Source organism: Talaromyces stipitatus, genomic scaffold (genome assembly GCF_000003125.1).
Source record: "Talaromyces stipitatus ATCC 10500 scf_1105507295527 genomic scaffold, whole genome shotgun sequence".
NCBI classification, from domain to species: domain Eukaryota; kingdom Fungi; phylum Ascomycota; class Eurotiomycetes; order Eurotiales; family Trichocomaceae; genus Talaromyces; species Talaromyces stipitatus.
In genome coordinates, this window is record NW_002990114.1 from 1,940,328 (window position 1) to 1,964,483 (window position 24,156).

The 24,156-nt window shown below is 46.3% G+C and overlaps 6 protein-coding genes across 6 annotated transcripts; 2 read left to right on the forward strand and 4 right to left on the reverse strand.

Annotated features, from left to right (window-relative positions):
* Positions 1–1,800: 1,800 nt before the first annotated feature.
* On the reverse strand, positions 1,801–2,950 carry TSTA_087670 (uncharacterized protein; the record flags this gene model as incomplete). The annotated part of the gene is made up of 3 exons (XM_002478449.1): positions 1,801–2,457; positions 2,518–2,798; positions 2,860–2,950. The coding sequence occupies 3 exons, from the start codon at positions 2,948–2,950 to the stop codon at positions 1,801–1,803; spliced, it is 1,029 nt and encodes a 342-aa protein (XP_002478494.1).
* A 4,522-nt stretch (positions 2,951–7,472) lies between these two features.
* Positions 7,473–10,804, reverse strand: TSTA_087680 (nonsense transcript regulator, putative; the record flags this gene model as incomplete). The annotated part of the gene is made up of 2 exons (XM_002478450.1): positions 7,473–10,485; positions 10,536–10,804. 2 exons carry the CDS (start codon positions 10,802–10,804, stop codon positions 7,473–7,475), a joined length of 3,282 nt encoding a protein of 1,093 aa, XP_002478495.1.
* A 601-nt stretch (positions 10,805–11,405) lies between these two features.
* TSTA_087690 (U3 small nucleolar ribonucleoprotein IMP4, putative) lies at positions 11,406–12,436 on the forward strand (the record flags this gene model as incomplete). Its single annotated transcript, XM_002478451.1, has 3 exons — positions 11,406–11,411; positions 11,481–11,523; positions 11,577–12,436. The coding sequence occupies 3 exons, from the start codon at positions 11,406–11,408 to the stop codon at positions 12,434–12,436; spliced, it is 909 nt and encodes a 302-aa protein (XP_002478496.1).
* Positions 12,437–12,865: 429 nt separating this feature from the next.
* Positions 12,866–13,756, reverse strand: TSTA_087700 (BRCT domain protein; the record flags this gene model as incomplete). The annotated part of the gene is made up of 4 exons (XM_002478452.1): positions 12,866–13,111; positions 13,154–13,311; positions 13,376–13,509; positions 13,551–13,756. 4 exons carry the CDS (start codon positions 13,754–13,756, stop codon positions 12,866–12,868), a joined length of 744 nt encoding a protein of 247 aa, XP_002478497.1.
* Positions 13,757–14,428: 672 nt separating this feature from the next.
* TSTA_087710 (anthranilate synthase multifunctional protein TrpC, putative) lies at positions 14,429–16,737 on the reverse strand (the record flags this gene model as incomplete). Its single annotated transcript, XM_002478453.1, has 2 exons — positions 14,429–16,122; positions 16,176–16,737. 2 exons carry the CDS (start codon positions 16,735–16,737, stop codon positions 14,429–14,431), a joined length of 2,256 nt encoding a protein of 751 aa, XP_002478498.1.
* Positions 16,738–17,355: 618 nt separating this feature from the next.
* TSTA_087720 (nucleoporin (Nup184), putative) lies at positions 17,356–23,018 on the forward strand (the record flags this gene model as incomplete). The annotated part of the gene is made up of 4 exons (XM_002478454.1): positions 17,356–17,423; positions 17,477–18,425; positions 18,489–21,590; positions 21,651–23,018. The coding sequence occupies 4 exons, from the start codon at positions 17,356–17,358 to the stop codon at positions 23,016–23,018; spliced, it is 5,487 nt and encodes a 1,828-aa protein (XP_002478499.1).
* Positions 23,019–24,156: the final 1,138 nt, after the last annotated feature.

Here is a 24,156-nt window from a genome sequence, read left to right on the forward strand (position 1 = left end):
TCAAATCCACCGCTATCTGCATACATACTCATTACACTATCTCTGGTAAATCCACTCCCATGATACGTACTACATTACTAGCCCTACAAAAACTCAATAACCGAGCCAAACATGCCGTGTCACGGCTTTTCATGTATGTACGGCCCATTTAGGTCCTGTGTATACGAAATGTAACTAATGTTCCCACGGTACCTTAGGTAAAGCCTTAGTTTATGTACGTTAAGTAGGGTAACTAGGGTACGCAAATTGCGGGGAAAAATTGACATGGGGACCAAAGCGAGCTGCGAGTATGTAGGTATTCAAGGGGCTCGAGCTTGAGATTGGAACTTTTTATTTTCTTTTTCTCGTTTGGATGATAAGGGCCATGGTGATTGTGTGAGTACGCAGATGATATCGGATAAATGTAGCTAATTTATGAATATCAGTTGAATTTCATGACATCGCTGTTGTGATGATCGATTTGGATTGCCCTTAGGTAGTCGAGATCTGTACTCCCCAGGTTAAGGGTATGAGCATCGGTTCTAGTCAGGATGGAAATCCCATGGATCTGTTGACTTCGGAATCGGACTGGACTGGTCCTGGACCTTCCACATTGATTAACTACTGCTTACGCCGATGCATATTGGCATGTATACCTAGGTAAATTCCGCGGCGAGCTGAACGCCAAAATGGAGGGTTTTGTTTGGACATTAGTGTTGCCTGTTTGGTAAGCCAGATGATTAGGTTAGATACGTACACTAATATGGCAGAGGGAGTACTATTATACTTACGTTGATGGAAGATGAATTGTGTCTCGCAGGCCGCATAGCATCTACCCAGGTATCAACTGAGATAAACTTAGTTAGGGCTGACCCGGTTGCTATCCACAGTCACTTATGGACTAACTCAGATAGCAAGAACAATGTTTGGAAAAACCAGATTGGAGGAAAAGAGGCGTTTGCCCGTTCCTTGCTTTTCTGTTTCTCTCTTCTGTTCTATGTTGTTCTAAAGCGTACTCCTCTTTTAACCACTCTCATCCATGAGGATAGAGAAAATTTCCTTTCCGGGTAATTTCTTCCTACTTTGGACATTTCGATCTGGAGGTCAATAACGAAAAGGACACAATATCATTTTACGTCTCAACTGTTTTTATGAGATTTGTCCGACATCAATCTTTGTGTGCCTACCTATGTAGTCTTGCATATTTTTTTTCCTCTTATCAAAATGCGACAGTAACATCATAGACTGATAGGGTGTTCCTGACTAGTACATACATCCTAGCTTAGGCAGTGGCAAGGTTAATTTTGACTCCCCATGCAGAAAGAAGAAAATTTTTTCATTCCTTTCTCCTTCTCTATGTTCCTTCGACATTAGAACAAGCCAGACTTACTTGCCGGTTGGTGGAATTAACCATCGGAAATTTTAATCCCTGTGGTCCTATCTTAGGTGCATATAGGGCAGGGAGCTATCGAACAAGAAAGTTGCAATTGAGTTTGACATCATTTTCACTAGACTTATAAGTAAGGTACATAGTATAAAAATTTGCCACCCCTAAAGCATCAGCGGGCATCGCATTTGGAAAAAGGTACAATAGACGTTCTAACTCTAGACTCGTTTGTATGCATTGCTACCTTATGCCTTGGTACCAGTGGCAATGATGGGAATGACGATCGTGATAGAAGATTAGTTCCAATATTTGATTACTATGAATGTCATGGATACAGCTTATCAGTGGGTAATATAGACTAAAATATTGAATGGACTCGTCTGAGACATAATTTCTAGCTGTATGATAGTCGCATTGCAAGGATCACAACAGCGTTACATGAATAAGTACAAAACAGCAGCCGACATGACAGCTACAGGGCTCATCGTCAGTCCTGCAACCACAGAGCCGGCAGTTGAAGTAGCAACCGAGGAATTTGCTGAGGCGGCACTTGATGACGTGTTTGAGCCAGTATAACTAGCACTGTTGGTATCGAGTGTGGTAGTCCCATTCTTTTTCGTCGACGCTGTCTCGCTGGAGTTGCTAGTACTGCTTGAATTTGACTTGACAATGCTAGCATAAGCGCCGGTGGTGTCACCGTAGGTGTAGGACTCAGCAGGATAGTAATTTGTGATATTGACCGATTCAACATACATCGTAAAAGGAGCATCGCTAAAATCCGTCTCGCCGCCTGCCCATTCAACTGTTCCCTCGCCTGCACTGGGGTCACCGCCAGCCCAGATACCGAGTCTCAACACCATGGGTGTTTGTGGGAAGTTCTGGCCATTGAGTGCATCTTCATATGCAAGTGTGCGTTTGAGATCTCCGTCAACGAACCATTGGATTTGTTCGTGAGTCCAGTCAATGCTGTATATATGGAACTCGTCACATGGAGTGGTGACGTTGGGATATGTAGCGCGCGCGTAGCTCGTGGTGTTGTCCTTGCCAAAGTAGTTGGTTTCGATCTCATAGTTATAAGTCCCAATTCCCTCCTATACGTTGAATTTTCAGCTTTGAGGCTTCGTATCTGTCAACAAGGGATAGTGACGTACCCAGTCAATCTCGTCAAGGTCATCAGACAAGAATACTATGCTGCTGATAATACCCGTGCCACTAGCGACTTTCATCCTAACATCGACATGACCAAAGAAGAAATAGAAATCTGTCTGTATAGTGGGAGAATCTCCTTGTTTATTGATAACAAATGCAGCGCCTTGCTGTGTACTATTTACAGAGCCTGAAGTCGTATTCCAATAATCAAAAGCTGAGTCGCCGGTCGTGAAGTCAGTATGAAATGTATAGTTTGCCAGACCAGGGTCCGGAGGACATGTTGCTATCCCTCGTTAGTACGTGCAACAGATTTTCATGGATGTCATGCTGACAAGAAAACATACTGTTTAGAGGATTGCATTTGGTAAAGGTCTGTGCAGCAGTATACGGTACAGCAGCCAAAGCTGCTATGATCGGCCTCATATAAGATGGCATTTTAGCGTGTGGTAATGAGTGACAAAGCTCTGCAGTTTGCAAAAGATCGATGAAACGCGATATAAAACGAACGACAAGGAGCTGTGTCCCAGATTGAAACACTGCAAATTTGAAGAGACTTGGTCAGTATTATACGAATCTCTCAGTCATTCCCCCACCGGTCGTTGATCTCAGCACTCTCCATATTCTTAGTAACTGAGTCTACGAAGGTCCACATCCTGAAAAGTCACTGGCTTCTTCATGACTGAGTTAACGTCTAGAATCGCGATGTCCTCCCTAAGAATCTGAGATGACGCACGCCGATGCTGTGGAGAAAGATCCACCGACTTATCAGTGACAAGATGTGATGCGTTGATCGGATAGGGATAGACCATAACAATTGACCATCAGCATGGCGCAGAAATAAGCATTGGAAAGGGATTAGAACGGTGGAGTGAGTGGAGGAGGGAAGTTCAGGGGGATTTTCTCGACTTGCGTGGCTTTCAAAGGCTTTTGTTTCCGATGCCGCGTCATCTCTTTTCCTTCTTGACTCACACAACAATGACAACTGCTCAAGAATTTTCGACTATTTTATATATGCCATTTCTGACCAAATAATAATCGGTGCAAAGCTAAAAATTAAAGGTGCACAGTCGCTCGACTATTGCGACGATCATCGATTTGATATGGATGTCCGATGATTTGCATACCTCTCGCCGCTGATGGACCTTGATCAACAAATTGAGTATCTAACATGGAGGAACCGAATACAAGCGCGTAACTTCAACTGGACCAATGTTGTTCCGATAGCTTTTTGTGCGCTAATAACACATATTCACACATCAGCACCCACTGGTTACGTGGCCTTCCATAATCCAGCTTGCGCGTATAACTTCACTGACTCACGCGAATATGCAGCGCCTCTAGGCCCCAAAGGTTTTTATCTGCTATCCGGATTGATTGGTTTTATTTGAAACGTGTCTCCGGGACTTGCAGTCCACGAACATGGCCGCGTAACTGACTGAACTCTATACTGTTCTATTCTCACATCATTATCATAACACCCATTTCGGATCAACTTGGAACTAGTTCAACATGCAAGACAAGAAATTCGCGGTCGCCATGTCTGAAACCCTTCTGTACAAGATACCGCTCGGCGATGGACATATCTACCTGCCGGGAGTCCACATGTGGAACGCAACCTTTTCTGCTGACTTGAGTTTTCGCTTCCGAACGCCTCTTCTCGACTACTCCGTCTGGAATCTCTTGGGGATACTATGTACCTTGCCTCCTTCTCGCCCCCGTAACTATTGAGTCCCAGCACTCGTCGTATGACATCTACCTCTGAATGAGCAGATGAACTTGCGATTCGATGAGACCAGCTCATTTTGACAGTCCCAAAAGACTCGAAGAGAAAGGCTGTTCCGATTTCAGGGTTTGCTGCCCTATGCTTCAAATGATTCACTCCTTTCATCAGTCTGGTCGACTGAACTAAGCTGTTTAACGCTGCCACGGCTGAACCTGGAGTGTGATGTGACCCTAAAAGATTAGGTTCTCCGCCATCTACTGCGTATGTCCTTTCGAGATGTTGATATACGAGACCACTAGAATCCGCATATATTGGAAACGAGAATCGGGTTGACTGAATCAGCCTTCTCAGTCGAATATGACTTCCACACCAAATAACGACCAATTTGGTAGCACATGGGAGCTCATCAATGCTTCTCAGGGATGATAGGAAATCTTTGATAAAATTTCGACGTAGTTGTTGCTTTGGTTTGTCTGTTAGACCCATCGTTTCTGGATGAAGTTGGCAAAGAGTGGACTTACCCTGCAACAAAATGACGGACGAATAAAAATAGTCAGGACCTTTTCGTGGCGTCCTTTTTCCATAGAGCCAGATGAGGAAGAGTATAGCTTCCGAAACGGAAATTTGTTTCCATTTATGTCGACAAGTTCAAGTTCACCGGCCTGCTCAATAACACTGCTGAACAGCGTTTTACTAACACGAGGAGGTCGGGAAGTCGGCTTGACATTCTTCTCACTGGCTCCGGCATACTGACTCCATATTCGAGGACGCTCTACAGCATGGATTTGTGTCTCAAGAGGGGTCAACGGTAAAGGTTTGTCGACGAGACATGGTTTCTTGATAGTGACAACTCGAACAGCAGCTGTTGGAGTGTTATCTGTGTTTGCAACGTACGTAACACTTTTCCCCCCTCTTCTCCGAGGAAGGTTGTCTTTCCCATTGTTGATAGCAGTAACCGTGATGGCGTACGCGGTGGTAATTCGACCTGCATCCTCGTGCGTATATATCGTCGAAGAAGAGAATGAGGAAGATGTCACTGGCAGAGCAGAAAATCTGCTTGACAAATCAACAAAAGTCTGCGTGCGAGATCGTAGTGCTGGCCTATGACTTTTGTCGGATCCTGACCGATGCGAACGGTATATGTACTCGGCCGGCATGTTGAGAGATGTATCCGGAATTTTGATATTGCAAAGCATTGATCATGAGCGGCTTCTCTTGTAGGTATACCCAAGAGAGGAGATTGTCAACCTTTCACCAAGCCGAATATTGAGGAACTTCGTACTACCCAGATATTCAAATGTACAACGTCAGGGTATAAAAACAGCCTTCAAAAGCGCGTCGCGTAAATCTAGACCAATGTCTCTTCCTCATGAAAAGAAAATACGCAATCAAAAAGTTGGCCTTACTTGCAGCAGAGTCGATACACATACATATGCATCTAATATGTACGTATGTACCCAGTATTTACATAGGTAGGAACAACGAGAGATGCCTACATTGGAGGAGGGGTTGCATAACGAACCCTATCAGTGAGACGATCCACCAAATCTCCAGATCTGATACCCCTCTATCTCCGGCAGTTCGACATCGGACATCGGACAAAAGTCTCTATTCAAACGAAAAATGAGACAATGAATAGAGCTCCATCTCAATGTCTATATCCCATTTGTAGCCAACTTGGCTTTCTCGGTCAGTGATCGCGCGACATAGATTGTGTGTCAGAGCCAAGCCCTTGCTTGTTCCTTGGTACTCATTTTGATACACTTTGATTCCTTGCAGATAAAGATGGACGAGTTCGGGTAAGTGTTAATTTACTATGGAGATACGTAAAAGAAAATTTGCTCATACTCCGCACATTATTCCAGATTTGTGGAAAATGAACGGACATATGTAATAGTTTAGCTTTGGAGGTGATGCATGTAATTGTATCAAGATGTCTCGGAAAGGGGCTAACATGATACATAAATGAATCGTACTACTATTAACCGAGAACAAGGGAACTGACTAGCGGTCTAGATGCATGAGAATGAATAGCTTTGTCGCTTTTGTATTCCAAGTTTGTTAAGTATGAAGAAAGAATCCTTTGTTCTTTATGACTGCTTGTTGTCTTCTCCGTGATACCTAGGTTGTCCATCGAATGAGGTTGTTTACAAAACGAATCAACCCACCGCTGCTTCGATAGGACTCAACTAGTCTGAGTTACATATCAAACCGGCACATGAAGTAAACCGAGTACCAACGGGGTTGTAGAAATATCTTTGAACATCCGGATGTATCGGGGTCAGGAACCTGCCTGCAAAGTGCAAACTCGAAGTGTCCATAGCGCAGTCTTCGAATCTGCCGTACTGTATATTACCGTCATCTCCTGATTCCAATAAATGTATAGCTATCGTAAATCGAAGAACATAATAGTTATGTGATGAACGGACGATGTTGAGATCATGGGTCATCCGTGCAAGCCCTAGCCCTAGCCGTAAGTCTTGTTTTAGTCCAGCCTCAGTCCAAGGATGTCAAGCGCTCTGCTGTGGTCTACCACTGTTGAATACAGTTGAACATCATAAACGAGTTAAGTTCTACTAAGTCATACCGTAACTGCAGGACTCTAAGAAAAGTAGAACTTGTATAGAAACATCCTTGATACTGGCTATATTGAGACACTAACAACCAATTCTGGCACTGACGGGTGTCGGAAATGTAATTGATAAGAGCTATCCCCCATATCATGTTTCTACACCTGTACTCAAACGAATGGCAATAGTACTCCTCTGTCTGAAAACATCAAACTCAATCATCCACGAATCTTCACCTCTCTGGACAAAAACCACCTTCCTTCTCTTGCTCCTCAACTGCGCGGATTGATAGGTGATCGCAACCAGCGCAAAAACGAAGCGAATAACACGCCGAGAAGACCGACCACTATACAATCTCGTCCAGCATATATTGATCTCAACGACTACTTCAACAGATGCCATGTCGACATGATGGGAACACAAATCTCCCAAGGGGAAGTTCAACCAGATTTCGCAAACGCAGATTGAGATCTTCAGAGCCTGGCTGCCACAGCGACAAGACGTAGGTTTGATACGAAATATCAATTATACGCTTTGTGTTCAATCGGTGATAAGACATAGTCTATAGTCTTAGACGACCTGTGGTGCCCAACCGAAGACCTTGGATGGCATACGCGAAATTCGAGAAGTGATGAATGCATTACTGCTACCATGGCCAATGCATTCAGTCGTAATTACCACCAATCTGACTAGCAAATGCCGTTGAGACACTGCGAGCGTCATCATCGTCCTGAGTGTGTCCAGGCCCACGAGGTACGCGAATGCTAGCCGAGCTACCTCCGAAAATGCTGCCACTATCGTTGATTCCTGATTTGTAGCCATCACGGCCCCCTGACTCGACGTAACGTTTGAGTCTATCCGATTGACTCAAGCTAGGTTGTTTTGTCATGTCGTTGATACTGAGACCAGTAAGACTGACTCCACCTTGGCCCCCTTTACCGTCAATCACGCTGCTCGTCACATCAGATTCCGTAGCAGCAACCGACTCACCAGCAACACTAGGAGCACCCTTGTTGCGAGCACCATTGGCGCGACGACCTCCTTGAAGCGACGGCCATGCTTCTGCAAAATTTTGGAACATAGGAGGATAGCCGGACGGAATACCAACACCCCCGACGGCTGAGGAGTGTACAGAGGATACATCGTCCGGGATATAGCCAACTACAGAGCCCGTGTCATGATATTCAGGACGACCTCCGTTTCTACCGTTGGACATACCGCTTGCCATACTGGATGCATGGTTGTAGGCCATGTGAAACCTCTGAGGCCCTCGGTACGCCTGCTTAGGGCGACTGAATTGCACAAGAGATTCTTGGAGGTTGGACAATGGCCCCTCAACCAAGCACTTGCGCTCCTTGAAGTGGAGAAGAAGATAGTTCCAAAGAGGATGCTTGGACAAGACCTTTGGGTTGCCCAGAATAACCACTCCGTACTTGGCACGCGTAAGGGCGACATTGAGACGACGAGGGTCGCTCAAAAAACCAATACCTTGATGGTCGTTAGAACGTACGCAGGAGAGAACAATGAAGTCCTTCTCTCGGCCTTGGAACGCATCGACTGACGCAACCTCAATCTCCTTATAATGCTCTTTCTTGAAGGTACCAGTCGCTTGCATAGAAGAAACAACGTAGCTGCGTTGGCCCTCATAGGGAGTGATGATACCAATGTCTGAAGGCTGAACTCCGGCTTTGAAAAATCGAGTCACAATCTTCTCCACATTAGCAGCCTCGGTTCGGTTGAGGTAAGAAGTTCCAGATGCAGATATTTCCTCATTGCCAAGATTGGACCAGAACATCATGGGGTTCTCTGCTACCGGCCAAGGAAAGTCGACGTCACGGCGGAGGCGTTGCGCCATCGAGACGCCGTTTTGCAAAGAACCTTCGTAGAACATGTTGGATGGGAACTCTGACAAGCAAGGGTGCATACGATATTGAACATTCAACCGGATCGGGGAGCACCCAAGAATAACAAGACGTTCAAAGAGTGACTGATTGAGACCAGCTTTGGCAGCTTTCTTGTTCATGATGACGGGTCCCAATTGTTGGTGGTCACCAACTAGTACAACCTGCTTGCAGCCCAACACAAGAGGGATCATACACTCGGGCTCAGCAGACTGAGTAGATTCATCAATGAGTACTGTGCGGAACTTGAATTTGGCAAGTCGTGGATCTCCAGCCCCAACACATGTACAGCATATAACGTCGGCATTTGTGAGGATCTCTCGCTCAGCAGCGCGGGTAAGTTGTTTGAATTTCTTTTCGTCTTGGCTGGACAATTCACCCAACTCTGACTTCAACTGATTGAGTTTGTTGAGCTCAATGTTGCTATCATTCATTCGGACCTGTTCATGTAACGACAAAAATCGAACAGGTGATTCCACATCTTCACGGGACTTGGCAGTAACGCGGACAGTCTTCAGCCCAGTACGATGAATTCTCTCACAAAGCTGATCGACAGCAACGTTAGAAGGAGCGCAGACAAGGACTTGACCTCCATTGATTTTGGCAAGATGATAGATAATCGTAGCTGATGTCACCGTCTTTCCGGTTCCTGGAGGGCCTTGGATCAAACTAAGCGGTTTCTGCAAAACACTCTTGACTGCGTTGATCTGACTACCATTCAACTCAGGAAGACCGGGAACGCTGAACTTCTTTGGCATCTGAGTCTTCATAGGCGCTGCGGCGACTTCGTGACCTAGAAGTCGATGGAATAGGTATCCAGAAACACTCATTTCATCAACCGCAAAAGTCTTCATAGCGTATTGCATACGGTCAAATGAGGTTGCCTTCCAGACATAGTCTGCAGTGAAATTGTGGGTGCATTCCGTAGGAACAGACTTATGATCGCCCTTAGCGCGCAATTCAATCGTAACTTCGTCGGACTGATTGTTGGGTATCTTAATAACATAACCAACCCCTTCCCACTTAGGACGTAATTCTCCGGTATACTTCAAGCGCATTTCATCACCAACCGCGAGTTTCACATCACCTAGTTCCAGTTTGGGAAGAACGAAACTAGCGAGGTGTTTGTTGTTCAAACCGAGATCCCATCGAACTACCAACCCATCCTGGGACTGGGATTCCTTCAACTTGCGATCATAATCCGCTTCTATCTTGACTAAAGGACCGAAAACATTCTGATATTGGTATGCATCGTCATATCGCAGTAGAACCGGAGCAGGCTCGTCGTCAACACTATTGGCTTTTTCTAGATCGGCAATAGTAGCGGATGAATTGTCCTTCCACATCTCCTCCAGCTTTGCGATCATTTGTGGACTCAGATGACGAGCGCGGAGTTGTTCTTGATCGGAAGGCGTTGCTACAAGCCAAGGCAAAAAAGACCGGTCCTCGATAAGGGGCTGCCACCGCGATGTATCCCAGTTCATGTCCTTCGACGATGGCATGGCGGCGCATGGTTGGCGACAGAGAAGAACAACGACGGTGTCGGATTTGGCAGGGATAAAACCAAGAAGAAAAGCATTCTTCGTTCCACAGTTGTAGCACTCAAGAATCGTATCACCCAGAGAAGAGCTTGGGTGTAGCTGGACTTCCTTGTGTCGCGCACGGACAAGATGGTTCACGATATGCGAGGAGGAAGTATTTCCACGCGCACTGCAAAACCACTTACTGCAAGTAAGACATTTCACCACACTGCTTGGGTTATGTATACCGCAATACCTACATATTCTTAGTATCGTATTTGAATTCATTTGGGATGCTTTACTCACGCGCATGCATGGGGTGGAAGTTCCTTTTCTTCTTCATATTTCTGTTTCTGTGGCCGACCACCAACAGGAACGCTTGCAAGACTCTCCAGTTCATCGTCATCGAAAGCATCGGAACCGTCGTCTTCGTCATCGTGTCTCCTGCGTCGGGCGCCACCAGCCAGGCTTAGGAGGCTTTCGTCAGGGTCGACCGTAGAATAACCATCATCTGCGTTAATCGTCGAGGCGGAGTCGGAAACCATATGGTTTCCTATGTTCGTGAACGCGTCCATTGTTGAAAGATCATGCGGGGACGCATTCACTTCTGGTTTATGAGACGGAAGACGAGTTGTATAGATGAAAACTTGAATAGCAGGTTGACAGCATTCAGGATAGGTCGGCCGTAGACTTAAGATGAAAGTGCCAGGCCAGGAGTTTGTATAACGAGCTGACTGATTCGTCGGACTTTGGAAATAAGGGCTCTGAATTCGTGTATGAGGTGCGGCGAGCACGCGGGGTCGTACAACGTCTTTCTGTGGTGAGCTAAGAGGAGTCCTTGGATAGTAACAGTTTTTGAGTCGGCAGGACAGAGTTTATCGAGAAACTCAAGCCGACATGACTGGAATGTCGGAAGCGAGGGAATAATGAATTGGTGATGGAGCAGGAGCAGAAGTACCCAAATTGTGTGGCGGCCAAAGAAAAGCTCCTCCGCAAAGGCGGTGATACATGAGTAATGCGGCAGCCACGAATCAGAGGCCGCGATTTCCTCCGCTTCCCCTCCAGGGAGGTGAGACCGACCATAACCGCAATTCTTTACTGGCAGAATAAAAAAAAATATAGCTTTTGGATCTCCTGTCCTATTCATTAGCAAGTCAGTCTACAAAAGCCACAGCCATGATTGTAAGTCAAACTTTTCGCCTGTTATTGAGACTTCCTTCTCAATGAATTATCGACTAATGTTTGATTCAGCGCCGACAAGCACGAGAGAGAAGGGATTACCTTTACCGAAAAGGTCCGTATGACATGACCTAACCCTGAACATCATAATACTAAATATCCTCTTAGCGCTCTTACTGCGAGATGCATCGATCGCCGAGAAGCGTGCAAAGCTCAAAGCCGCCTTGGCATCTGGAAAACCACTCGATCCCTCCATCGTTAATGACTCCCAGCTCCGCGAAGACTTCAAATACGACGAATCTCTGCCTTCCGGTTCCTCCAAGGGTCAAGGCAAAGATGACGAGTTCATGGACGTTGATGATGAATATGCCCTCACATCTGGTTTGGTAGATCCTCGTCCGCTGGTCACCACATCTCGATCTCCGTCAGCACGACTCAGCACTTTCGCGAAAGAAATTCGGTTATTGCTGCCGACCTCTATTCGGTTGAACAGAGGTAATCTTGTCTTACCTGATTTGGTATCGAGTGCGAACGCCGCCGCACTTACAGATATGGTCCTCTTGCACGAACACCGTGGCACACCTACCGCAATCACGATATCACATCTTCCTCATGGACCAACTGCTAGCTTCTCATTGCACAACGTTATGCTGCGAGCCGATATTCCCGATTCATCTAGAGGAACTGTTTCCGAGAGTTACCCGCACTTGATCTTTGAAGGATTCACCACAAAACTCGGAAAGCGAGTTGTTCAGATTCTTAAGCATCTTTTCCCTCCCCGAGAAGGCGGCGGAAAACTCGGAAACCGAGTTGTTACATTCCGGAATAGAGAAGATGCCATTGAGGTTCGGCATCACGTCTTTGTTAAGACAGGATATCAGGATGTTGAATTGGCCGAGGTGGGGCCTCGTATGACCATGCGGCTCTTCGAGATTCGAGGCGGTACGTTAGAGAAAAATGCTGGTGGTGATGTCGAGTGGGCTCTTACTCAATATACGAGAACGAGCCGGAAGAAGGATTACCTATAGGCAATTGCGTTCTACTTTGCATATATCACAGTGTGTGATTACGGCGTATTACGGAGTGTCCCTTTGATGGTTTGGTATGGTTCTTGGTAGTGATATTTTGTTATAACATAGTGATTGTGGAATTCATTTGACAAAATGAGAAGAAATGAGATTTGAAATTCCATGCTAAGTTCCTTTGAATATGGCTAACTTGATTTGATGAATTTGTAAATTTCAGCTTTCCATCGATCAGCAAACTTTCAATTCAGACCCCTCAGGCCCCGATTGGAAAAGAACGCCTCAAATCAGCAGCGGGCATCAGTGTTCAATATCACCTTCATCCGTCCCTTCAGATAGATTGTCTCCTCCAAGCCCCTGCTCAATCGATATTTCAAAGTCATTGCTTAAAGCACCCATCAAGCTACAGGGCTGTTCATAACGCCACCAACCTCATTCCGGAGGTTCAAGATGAATCTTTCCCTCTTTATCGAGTTTCGTACCAGAACTCAGCTTCGAATTGCCAAAGCCATCTTTCCACTCCACCCCGGTTTTTACATGAAAGAATCTCTTAAACGCAAATAAAGTGGAATCTAGACTGCTCCCTTTCGGAGCGAGCATGTCTTTGCTTGCTACCCCGACACGAGTGTATTTCACATACGTAGTATACGTGTGTGGTTCTTTGTTCATTTCGTACACCTGAATTCGTTGAACGAATGGATTTTATATTGGTGCTCGGACCTCATGCGAATTCTGAGGCCCGAGTAACGAAAAGGTCTGGCACACTAACACCAACGATGAATTTTTCTTTGCGGGAACGATGTTTGACAAGCGTATGTCGATTAGAGTAGCGGAGTAGCTCACTCCAGTGTTCTTGTCGATATAGAGGTGATATCCCACTAAGTAATGAACAGTTAGCGACGAGTCCGAAGGATACTGATAGAACAATGGAAGGAGACTTACATTTCTCTATATCCGAGACAACAGCTCGTGCTTCATTCTGAAACTCTCCAAGGACTTTCTCTAAGCAAAGCATCACATTAGCGAGCTTGTACATGCGGTAAGAGAAGATCTTTCCCATACCTATATCGATACCTCTACGCTTTGTCCGCTTGTTGCTGTCACCCCTTTTGGTCACTTTGTATTTGTCATTGCGCTCTCCCAAATGAGATTCTGTAAGTAAGGTCCCTCGCGTTTGGGCCGGTACGCTTTGGACATCAAGGAGTCCTCGAACCAGTCATAAGCCACGATGTTGATATTGAGGTCTCTAGCTCTCTGAACTGTGTGCCGTTTAAATCTGTCAACATTTGGGTTCAATGTATAAAGAATAGAAACGTAGCTCATACCTTTTCGTCATCCTCTATGGCCGACTCCGTCGCTATGAGATGAGTTACGGACTCATCGATTTCTCGAGAATATTCACCACCTTGTGATCTCAGCCACTGAGGGATTTTGTCGCTGTCCTTGTGGGACCCCACGAAAGACGTTTTCGCTTTTTTGAAGTTGAGCTGTGATTCAGGTAGATGATTGTAGACAAGTAGATGTAACGCAGGTAGGAATATAGTTGAAGGAATTGAGAGATAACGGAGTAAATGGCAGTAATAAGGAGTAAGAAGAAGAGTAATGATCCTGAAATGGACGATAAAGATATTCCAAGGCTTAACTTCAATCAACAGATCCTCGATGGTGGGAGGAAAGCGCTGCCTCAAAATTTGAGCTGAGAAAGTACTGAGTTCAGCTCACCTGAAAAATCATAGCTGCTATCGGAGCGAGAAATCTGTCACAGTTGAGCAAACCCAAGAGGTTTGCGTCAGTTATGAGATGGGATGAGTAGATATAAGGGGAAGTAAAGTGAAGCTTGGCCTGGAAAGACACCAAATGGGTGAGATCAAGCGAGGTGGAAATGGGTAATTTTGAGAAAGTGAGAAATAAAAAAGTATAGGAAAATTGATTGTATGTTCGACGACAGTAAATGTCACTTCAGAATGTGAGCTATTATAACAAGGAAGCGTGTTTTTAGTGACCCTTTGCCGCTGAGATAAAAGCTCGTATCTTCTCAAAATCTTGAGCACCGTTCGTCTCAACGCCGCTACTAACATCAACACCAACGACTTTGGAGGCCGAAGTGCCTAGACTTTTGATCACCTCCGCTACATTCTCAGGGCTAAGACCACCGGCGAGAATGGTGCGGAGGCCATCGTTACCCTTGAGTTCTTTAATCACCGATGACAAATCTAACAACTCTCCGGAGCCACCGGTACCTGAATCAAGTAAAGGGAGCGCATGGTAAGCCTGACGCGCGAGGCTAGGCTCACCGGGAGAGAACTTTCGAATCACAGGGACAGGTATTAACCTGGCCCATTCGACGGGCTCATCTCCATGCAGCTGGACGGCGTCAAGTCCTAGCTTGCGTTGTTGTTCAATAATGTATGACAGAGGTTGCCCTGCAAAAACGCCAACGAGAAGCGCACGAGTAGGATTACGAAGTAATTTTGCTGAGTGCTCAAAATATATTGAAGCCTCAGCATCAACAGTCGGGCTACTAGATGGGCGAGGTGTCGTTTTGACAACCTCTGATATTTGCAAAGCAACCTCATCGGATACTCTCCTTTTGCGGCCTTCAACCTGAATGATCCCGATTAAGTCGGCCCCGGCTTCAATAGCAACACGAGCTGCCTCTGGAGTTCTCGTCCCACAAATCTTAACTAGAGGCGGCAAGCTTTTGGATGATTGTAGTGCTGCGTTTCCGCCAAGTAACTCAGATACAAACTGCATTGTGTTTTTCGCCCGCATCAAGGCCTCTCCGACCAGGATAGCCTTCACGCCATCTTTTTTGTACGCCTCTACGTCAGCCGGTCCTGAAATACCACTCAAAGCACAGACGATGGTGGTCTCTGGAACTTGATCCATCAGTCGGCTCGTGGTACCCAAATCGACTTCGAAGCTGGTAAGGTCGCGATTGTTCACTCCAATCACTTGAGAGCCGAGTTCAACCGCGATCTTCATCTCTTCCGGAGTGTTGACTTCAACCAACGGCTCCATTCCGAGACTTTGTGAATATTTGTAGAGTCTTGTCAATAATTCGACACTAAGCATCTTAACAATGAGCAGCACTGTATCGGCACCAGCAAGGCGTGCTTCAAGAATCTGGTACTCGTCAAAGACGAATTCCTTGCGTAGAACCGCAGGACGGTTAGGAAGTCCTTCAAGGCTTTGTCGTACGGCGCGTAAGTCATCTAGACTGCCTTTAAACCATTCCGGTTCTGTCAAAACTGAAATGACGCTTGCGCCAGCCACAGCGTACTTCCTAGCTTGTGCAGGAGCACAGACTGAAGCAGCGATTATTCCCTTTGAAGGAGAAGCTCTCTTTATTTCAGCCATGAGTGCTAAGTTATATGGCGACTTTCTCAACCGGGCAGGAAATGATATCTGTGGTGGCGCGATACCGAGGTCATAGGAAGCCTGAAGATCCTCAGGGGTTTGCGACGGTATCAGCTTTTGAGCTGCAACAGCTGCTTTTCGGTGCACATAAATCTTCTCCAGGATGGACGTCTTTTTGTCCCCTTTGGTGCCAGTGGAAACTGTGGAAAGATAGGTTTCATTCTCTTTCCAAGTACCAGCACGCAACTTCAAGAAGTTTCGAAACATCGATCTTCCATGCTCGGTCAGAATACTTTCCGGATGAAACTGTACACCTTCGGTGGCAAATTCTGCACTCACTGTTAGTTCATTATCCCAAATACAGACGTCCTTGGAAGCCTACCTTTATGCCTACATCCCATAATGATTGGGTTTCGGCCAACATCTATGTTTGCCCATGAAGATACCTCAAGAGAATCCGGAAGAGTGGGATGAGTTCCGGCGAGCGAATGATACCTGGTGACGTTCAACGAGGTCGGAAGTCCAGTATACACTCCCTTTGAGTCGTGTGTTAACACCGAAGTCTTGCCGTGCAAGATTTCACCAGTAACATCAACCTTGCCGCCAAACACGGAAATAATGCATTGATGTCCCATACAAACACCAAAGACCGGTATCTTCCCACTGAAGTACTTGATAGCATCTCTGCTAACACCCGAGTCGGTTTCAGGGTGTCCCGGACCAGGACTTACGACGAGCTGCGTCGGCTTCTTTTCAATCAATTCCTCCAGGGTAATCTGATCATTGCGATGGACTGTGACTGTGGCACCTTCCAGCGCCAGATATTGATAAACGTTCCAAGTGAAGGAGTCGTAGTTGTCAATGAGGATCACGTTGGAGGCAGAGTCAAGTTTCTTTACCTCCGCGGGATGGTGGGGCGAATAATCAACGAGACCGCTATCCATTGTTGTGGTTTGGGTGTGAATTGCTGGTAACCGTCAGAGTTAGCATTGAGAAGCCGAGGGAGCAATGATATCAATCACCTGTCTAGCCTTGGGCGTGGAGGGGAGAGGAAAATCTCGAGGTGAGTGTTTCTGGTCGCAAGTCGACCCAGGTGAGTCACGGATTCAGGATCGCTCTTATACACAAGCTGTATTGAAGGAACGGAATTGCACGGATTACAGAGTATGGAAGAAGTGAATTCCAAGCCAAAATTGATGCGAAACGAGACTCGCGCAATCACAATGATTCGTCGTAGAGAGGACTGACTGTACCACCTGTCGACTGATCGTTCAGAAAGTTGCTCTGATAAAGATTATTTTAGATTGAGAACCCCAAAAGGATGGATGGATACTTCCGAAGAGGCGCTAAACCCAATTAAGCGTGTCGCGGTAAATCGATTGTTGCGGCGGTAAGAGCTTGTTTTTAGCTCATGCAAGATCTGAATATCTACGCTTGACAAAAGCTCCAGACTACCAGCCACCTCGCTCATTCGCCAGTTTACGATCACAACTGGCTTGCTCTTCTCTCTCCAGTCGATTCACCGTCTTTCATTCCTGGATAATGATATAGCTGTTCCAGTAATGGCTCCGGCTCCGGAAGCCTATTTCGCGTCCCTGGACAAATGTTTCTCTGGGGACGCACAGCTTCTGTAGGCATATCTTGAGTATAACACGCTAAATATACCTTTGTTAATTGAAATAGGTCTTGGAAACGAGTTTTCCTCGCCCTCGCTTCATCAGATGAGAACAGCGATGTTGACTACATAACGTCTTTCCTATCACAGCCGGAAAGCCTTCGTTTGCTCTCAAATTGCTTCATACCGTTCGAACCACGTTCCGCGAAATCCAAATCCGAATTTGAGTCCAAAACAGCCGCGATTCACGTGGATACGTCGTCCCAGGCAGCTTACCGGATTGACGAGATTAAATCAGATGCTCTGTGGTTGAGTCAAAAAGCAGGTATCGACGAAGTAGCGGCGCTCCGAATTACAGTCCAAGAATGGCAAAATAGACCAAACTCTCGGCTGCTGGGGAGATTCTCTGAAGAAGAAGCGACAAGCCTGCAAGATGCGGCAAGTGTGGATAGCTTTCGTGTGTCTCTAGCTGGTCCTCAATTGAAGGAGGTCTTGAAGAAGGTTCATGGAGGCTCGGATACGGACTTCTCCTCGGAGAAGTCGAGGCGCATAAGGTTACAAAACATTTATCTATCGGAAAAGAGTCACATTGTGAAAACTTCGAGGAAATTACTTTGCGCCTTCTTACATGGGAAGGTCCCAGCTGATGCTAGTCATCTCCCCCTTACACATGACGCCCGGCAGTTTGTAAGGACGGATAGCCTCTCCCGCTTAGGAGAGCAGATTTTCAAAGATAGGTCAGGGGACGCTGAGAGCACCCGCTTTCTGCTTGATGCTATCAAAGCCATCGAGAAACGTTTGAGTGATTTCCAGACCGAGGGTGGATGGCTGTCGTCTTCCGAGAGCAATATCGATACAGAGAATGCTTGGCGAACATCGCTTATTGATGAGGTCGTGCACATAATGCAAATAATCTATCTGCATATTCAAGCTTGTGACGTGGTGACTAGCGGAGAGGTCGTTTTAGCTTGGCTGCGGCTCATGGCCGAATACAGCTTCATGGAACCTATTATTCCGGTAAGTATTGACTAACACTTACATCTAATTGTCGGCGGAGATATCTAACTTTCCTGTTACCAGCCATGTGAGGATCCAATGGTACTCAGGCTGTCCCTCCAGGTCCTCGCTTCCGTTACCACACTTGGCCTCTTGAAGCTCCCTGAGTCTTTGGCATTAGTACTGATGAATGGCAGTTTGTCTCAAGATGAAGCTTTGTCCAAGTCTAAGCCTTATTTTCTGTCACGTACACATATTACTGAAATCAACGAGGTTTTGCTAAATGCTGTTGATATGGGAGTGCTGAGTGCTAGTCCTGCAGCTTTTGCCTGGGGAACTATACTCTATGCAATGCGAGAAATTGCACAAGCCGCAAAAGAGACTCGAGAGATGGAACAATTCCACAGCGCAGTCGACTCATTCCAGTCTAATCAACCTTCTATACCGGTGGCTCGCTCATTGGAACAGACATTTTACGAGGATCTACTGGATATTGCACGAGTTCCCGCTTTCGGCGACGATTACGTCGGTGTGCTGACAGTTGGGGCTATAGAAAAAGGCCAGGTATTTGAAGTGATCAGCAATATCGCCTCTAGCGTTGGCTCCGTTCACGCCATTGATGATTTAGTGACAAATCTATGGATTCGCGATTCTTTGATGGGAATTATTCGGGTGAGTTCACATGTCACTGACTATTCTCCGGAGCTGGTTACGGCAACGCTTTCGATTTTGAACGCATCGACAAATGCACCACAGGCGAACAAGGGAAACTACATCAGTCAGCCAAGTGACCCTCGATTTGTTTTTCTGCACGACGATGATCTCATGAGTCGAATATTCCACATTGCTCGATCTCGTTTTCCGTACGAGTCCATACCATTTCTGCAATTATGTCGAGCCTTGACCGGCAAGGATCAAATGAATACAAGCGGTCCTGATCGGATCTTGAATGAGCTCGATGCCATGGAAACCTTTACCCAAATGGTGTCTCCTGACTTCCAAGGTTACCAGACCATCCGTGAAGATGAGAACGCCAACTTCGTTTCCCTCGTCCAGCCGATTCCCATGATTGCCTCAACGACGGCAATATTTAACGATCCCACTGGCACAGAAACCGCTCTCGTTGCAAGCTCTTTGCAGCTTCAACCAGCAACAACCGGCCAAGTCGTTTCGGAGTCGAAACCCGCCGTTATCATGTGGTACCATAATTACTCTGGCATAACTCTTCTCGGTAGCTGGCTGGAAGAATGGGCTAACCACGGGGGCCATATGCCTGACGCTGACGATGGACCCATTGTCGAAATAATTGGGTTACTCATTGATCTCATAGCCGCCTGTCAGCTCACCGATCATGAGCTTGGGCCGAAGAGGATACTTGAGATAGCCAGTGAAGGCCTGAACGAACGCTGTGACATTATATCTGTCATCCTTCATATTCTGGAACGGAGTCTGGAAGGTGCTGGTGCTCAGACTAAGGCCCCCGAATCGCTTGACATTACGGTCGCCTGTATGCGATTTGTTAGAGTTGTTCTTGCTATCATTCCTAGTCGCATATGGCCATTCTTATCTCGAAGCAGCCTGTTAGGCCCTGGTGGTAAAGGAAGCCGCTTCTCAGCAATTGTATCGGCGACCGAGGTGACATCAGGCAATTATCCATTCCTTCTCAGTTGCGTGGATTTGTTCGAAGCTGTCGTGGAAGATAGTATATCTAACGCCGCGATACGAAAGATAACAACACGCACAGCGTCCAAGTCAGCAGATCCCTTGGATCGGAATGCTGGCGTCCCTTCTCATGTCATTAGCAAGGTCTTATCGAACTTTGCTCGTTCAATGATTGAGGTCTACAACAGTTCTGGTAACTGGCGCTTTAACCAACCAGAGCATAGACTTCAGGTGGAAGCTACTCTAGCCAAGAACTTTGAGAGGATCATCTACTATACATACGGTATTGATGAAACGGACAGCCAACAGTCCAAAATTACGGCGATCTTCCAAGAAACAGCCGATTACATCCTGGATGTGCTACGACCCCAATCGAAAGAAGAATTGCCACTTAATCCTGTTCTGCGGATTATCCTAGATGGGCTACGGATTCCTTCTAGCTCAGTCTATCTTCACCATTTACAACGTTTTGAACGACAGCTGATCGCTACACTTGACTTGGCTACAAGGTTGGTACAGGCAGCGCAACTGAGCGGATCTGCCGTATCTCTCCTCGAAGACCAACTCTTCAAAGCGTCTCCTATCCTGGTCAAACTCTACAACTCTCACGATCGCCTTCGCCTTCCTGTTGTGACCCTATTGGAGCTTTTAATCACAAAAGCAGCTCTGGATGCTGAAAACGAGCCTGCATCTTTCCTTGGTCATTTGGGCTCCGAATCAACATGTCTTTTCTTGGATGTACTCGCCCAGTTTGATAAACCCCTCCGCGACATGACATTGCAAGTGTCAATATGGCGGCTGCTATCTGCATTTGTCAGTAAACGTCAACAATGGGTCGCCGTCTATCTGCTTACAGGAAGCTCGCCGCGCGACTCGTTGAAGCTCAAAAATAGCGGCGAGAAGACACCGAGGATGCGAAATACACCGTTCCTCAAGACAGCCCTTGATTCTTTGGCAAATATTGATCTTCTCGATCCCATGGTTTCTTTATCACTACTTGAATTCGTCTCTTGCTCGCAGGAACATTGGCCTTGGGCGACACCTCAGTTGGGCAACCATTCAAGTTTCTTTAGCTCCATTGTCAACTATGTTTCTCACTTGAAGATCGAGAGTGAGCCAGTCATGTCTCAAATTAACATGATCCAAATTGCCGCCATCACAGCAAATCTGTGTGCTATCTACTTGCACTCGGCAAAGCAGGCTCAAGATAGAACGTTTGTTACAATGCTCGTCCCATTAGTCTTTTGGTATGCCCAGAACGCCGTCGATGTGGCTGGATACAACGCGTCGCTCCACGCCAATCTAAAGAGGAACTTTGAGATGAAATATGCAGGTTGCCAACTTCAGCAATTGAAACGCACGAAACTTGAGATCAGACCGTTGGGTAAAAGCTATTATTATGACTTATATCTGGCGGATAAGCTGCTTTCATTCGATTTTTCTTGGAAGGGGAAAAAGGATCAGGGCTTCGCAAGCGAGTTTGAACGGGCAAACCTCAATTTATCGCTAGTAGAGGCACAAGTGGTGAGTCTATGCTGCCAAAAGAAACATGTAGAATTGCATTATTAACCAAAACTCATACAGACACTGTTCAACAGCTGGAAGTTTTTCGCCATTGAGCATGCGACAGAATTCAGCCCAGATAGAGAGATTCAAAAGTCAATGGCGTTGATTGTGCAGAACTGCCTGCTTGCAAATACCCGCCCGACCCCCGAGGAACCTATATTTTCCAAGCTACAGAAGTCAAGGGTAGATTTTGCTCTGTCAATGCTCCAGAAATTGGTCGAATTCGATGCCAAGGGTTCAGAGGTGATGGGGCTGCTGGCAGCTGTATGGGAAGCAATGCGTGCATGTGGCACTACGTACGAGAATGCCTTGATCCATGATCATACAGACTACTACCGTGGGCTACTGAACGTTCTTTTCCTTGCGCTCCAATTTCATGTTGGAAAGTCATCGTCTGGTGCTCCAGGAAATGACAACACGAAGACGAAACCTAACCTTTCACCTAATCTGTCCATTGTGCTGGAGGTGATCAAAGTTGTGATAGCACAAGGTTTCCGCTCGCTTACGACGTACTTGCATGACGAACCACAGCGCTGTTCACCAAAAGATTTTGCCATTATCACGGCGATCTTACAAACGGCTCTACGAGTCAAGGACGCAGAACGACTGTACGAGCACATTGTATTCCACATTGAGGATAACGATACGGCCAGATACGCAACCACACTTTTCTCGTGGGCGGACCAATTGACAGTTGAAGGCGACCCGGTGTACGGAGAACTGAGCATCATATTCCTGGTAGAACTGTCGGCCATTCCCATGTTAGCAGAATACTTGGCTGTAGAGGCAGTGCTCATGAAGCTTTCCACGAGCCGACTGACCCGCATTCTCTCACAAACTAAAGCATTTGGTCCTTTTGACCCAGTGCCTCGCCTCTACGCCATATGGAGAGAAGGATTTCTACCTCTTTGCCTCAACCTACTTTTCAACGTCAGTCGCGCTGCACCAGAAGTAGCAGCATTCCTCAATCAGTTTGAAGGACGATTGACCCGTGCGGCTGAATCATTTGCAAGTACCCATGCAAGCACAATATCTCAAAATGAGAAACGAATCAGTCTCTCCATGGCATCCGAGGCAAATTCTCTGTCACTCATTTCGTTTATTCTCGAGCGCTATCGAGCAGCCGGACCCAGTGCGGGCGTCGATAGCCAAGCAATCCAGGAATTGAAATGGGATAAGTCGCAACTGAAAGAGGATATTGAGGAATTGCTCAGTCGCCGAGCGAGTCTACGCGCAAGAATGGTGGCTACAACTGAAAAGGAGGCGGAGTGGGTTCGTCAAAGGCCTATTCATGCAGCGTCGGGTGCTGAGAATCGTTTGGAAGAAAAGATTGTGGATGAGTTACGAGCTGCATTGACGTGCTTGTCTGGAAATGAGGAAACTTAGGCTTTTGATATCTGCTAAAGAGGAGAAGGTTGGTGGAAAAAAGCAGAAAAGTTTTCATGGCGTTGATTTTGTTTTAACTGTTGTTGTGCTGGTGAAGGTGTCATAGCGAGGATATTTGATATGAATCTTGATTAATTAGATATAAGTGTCAGGTGAAGTTACCGACTGAAAGACCGAAGTTTGGTCACCCTGCATAATTACTAGTACTATATCAATTAGACTTGTCAGTTCACCGTCCTGCGTGACCTCGGAAGGTTCCGGCAGCAGCACGTGGCGACAGGATATTAATCATTAATCCCATCTCAAGACCCTAGCAGCACTCAGCAAACTCGGCATTTGTTACACCAGATACAAAAGAGAAAAACTTCGTCCACAAAAAGATCCATGTGTGGAATGCTTCAAAAACTTCTTAGCTTCTTCCTTGACCATTCCTAATCAGTAAACACTGTACCTAATTCGGAATAGTCGGACCCTCTAAGACGAATGCGGAGACTATGGCTCCCCATATAGTTCCCACTTCTTTGAAGCCTAGCCAATAAGACAGTGTCTCGGTAGTCTAATGCTTCATCCATCAGCCCCACTGTCGTCTGAGGCGGTCCAATGAAGAGCGAGTCACAGACTCCCCTGGCACCTGAATTGTTGAGGCTAGACTGGACTAGATCAAACTATTGAATCTTCGTAATTTGTTTTTTGCATGATACAGCTGCCAGACATAACTTAGACGGGTCCCCGTTAATTCCTTGATAAGTGTTAGCTGACTTATCGAGCTATCAAGATATCGATTCTTCATTGAGGCTCCGTTACGATATATATTAACTGTTGAAACTATGAAATGGGGTGGTTCTCATGATTTGCAGGATGGCAGGGGGATCATGCCCAGGGTCATGATTTTCGCGTCTTGTGTAACCTAACTGACTTGGTGTTTCGCGCTGTGTACGGAGTTACTTAATACTTCTAGTATGGTCGTGCGAACTATACTCCGTACTTCAACATACGTTAAGTACATGACACGCTGGCGTAGGGGCATGGAATATTCTCTGATCCTGATACCATATGATGCTGTAACTGCGTACTTGGATTTGGATATCGGCCAGGGTATCCCCAAGTCACGTAGTCTGAGAGCGTCGCAGTCCCACCT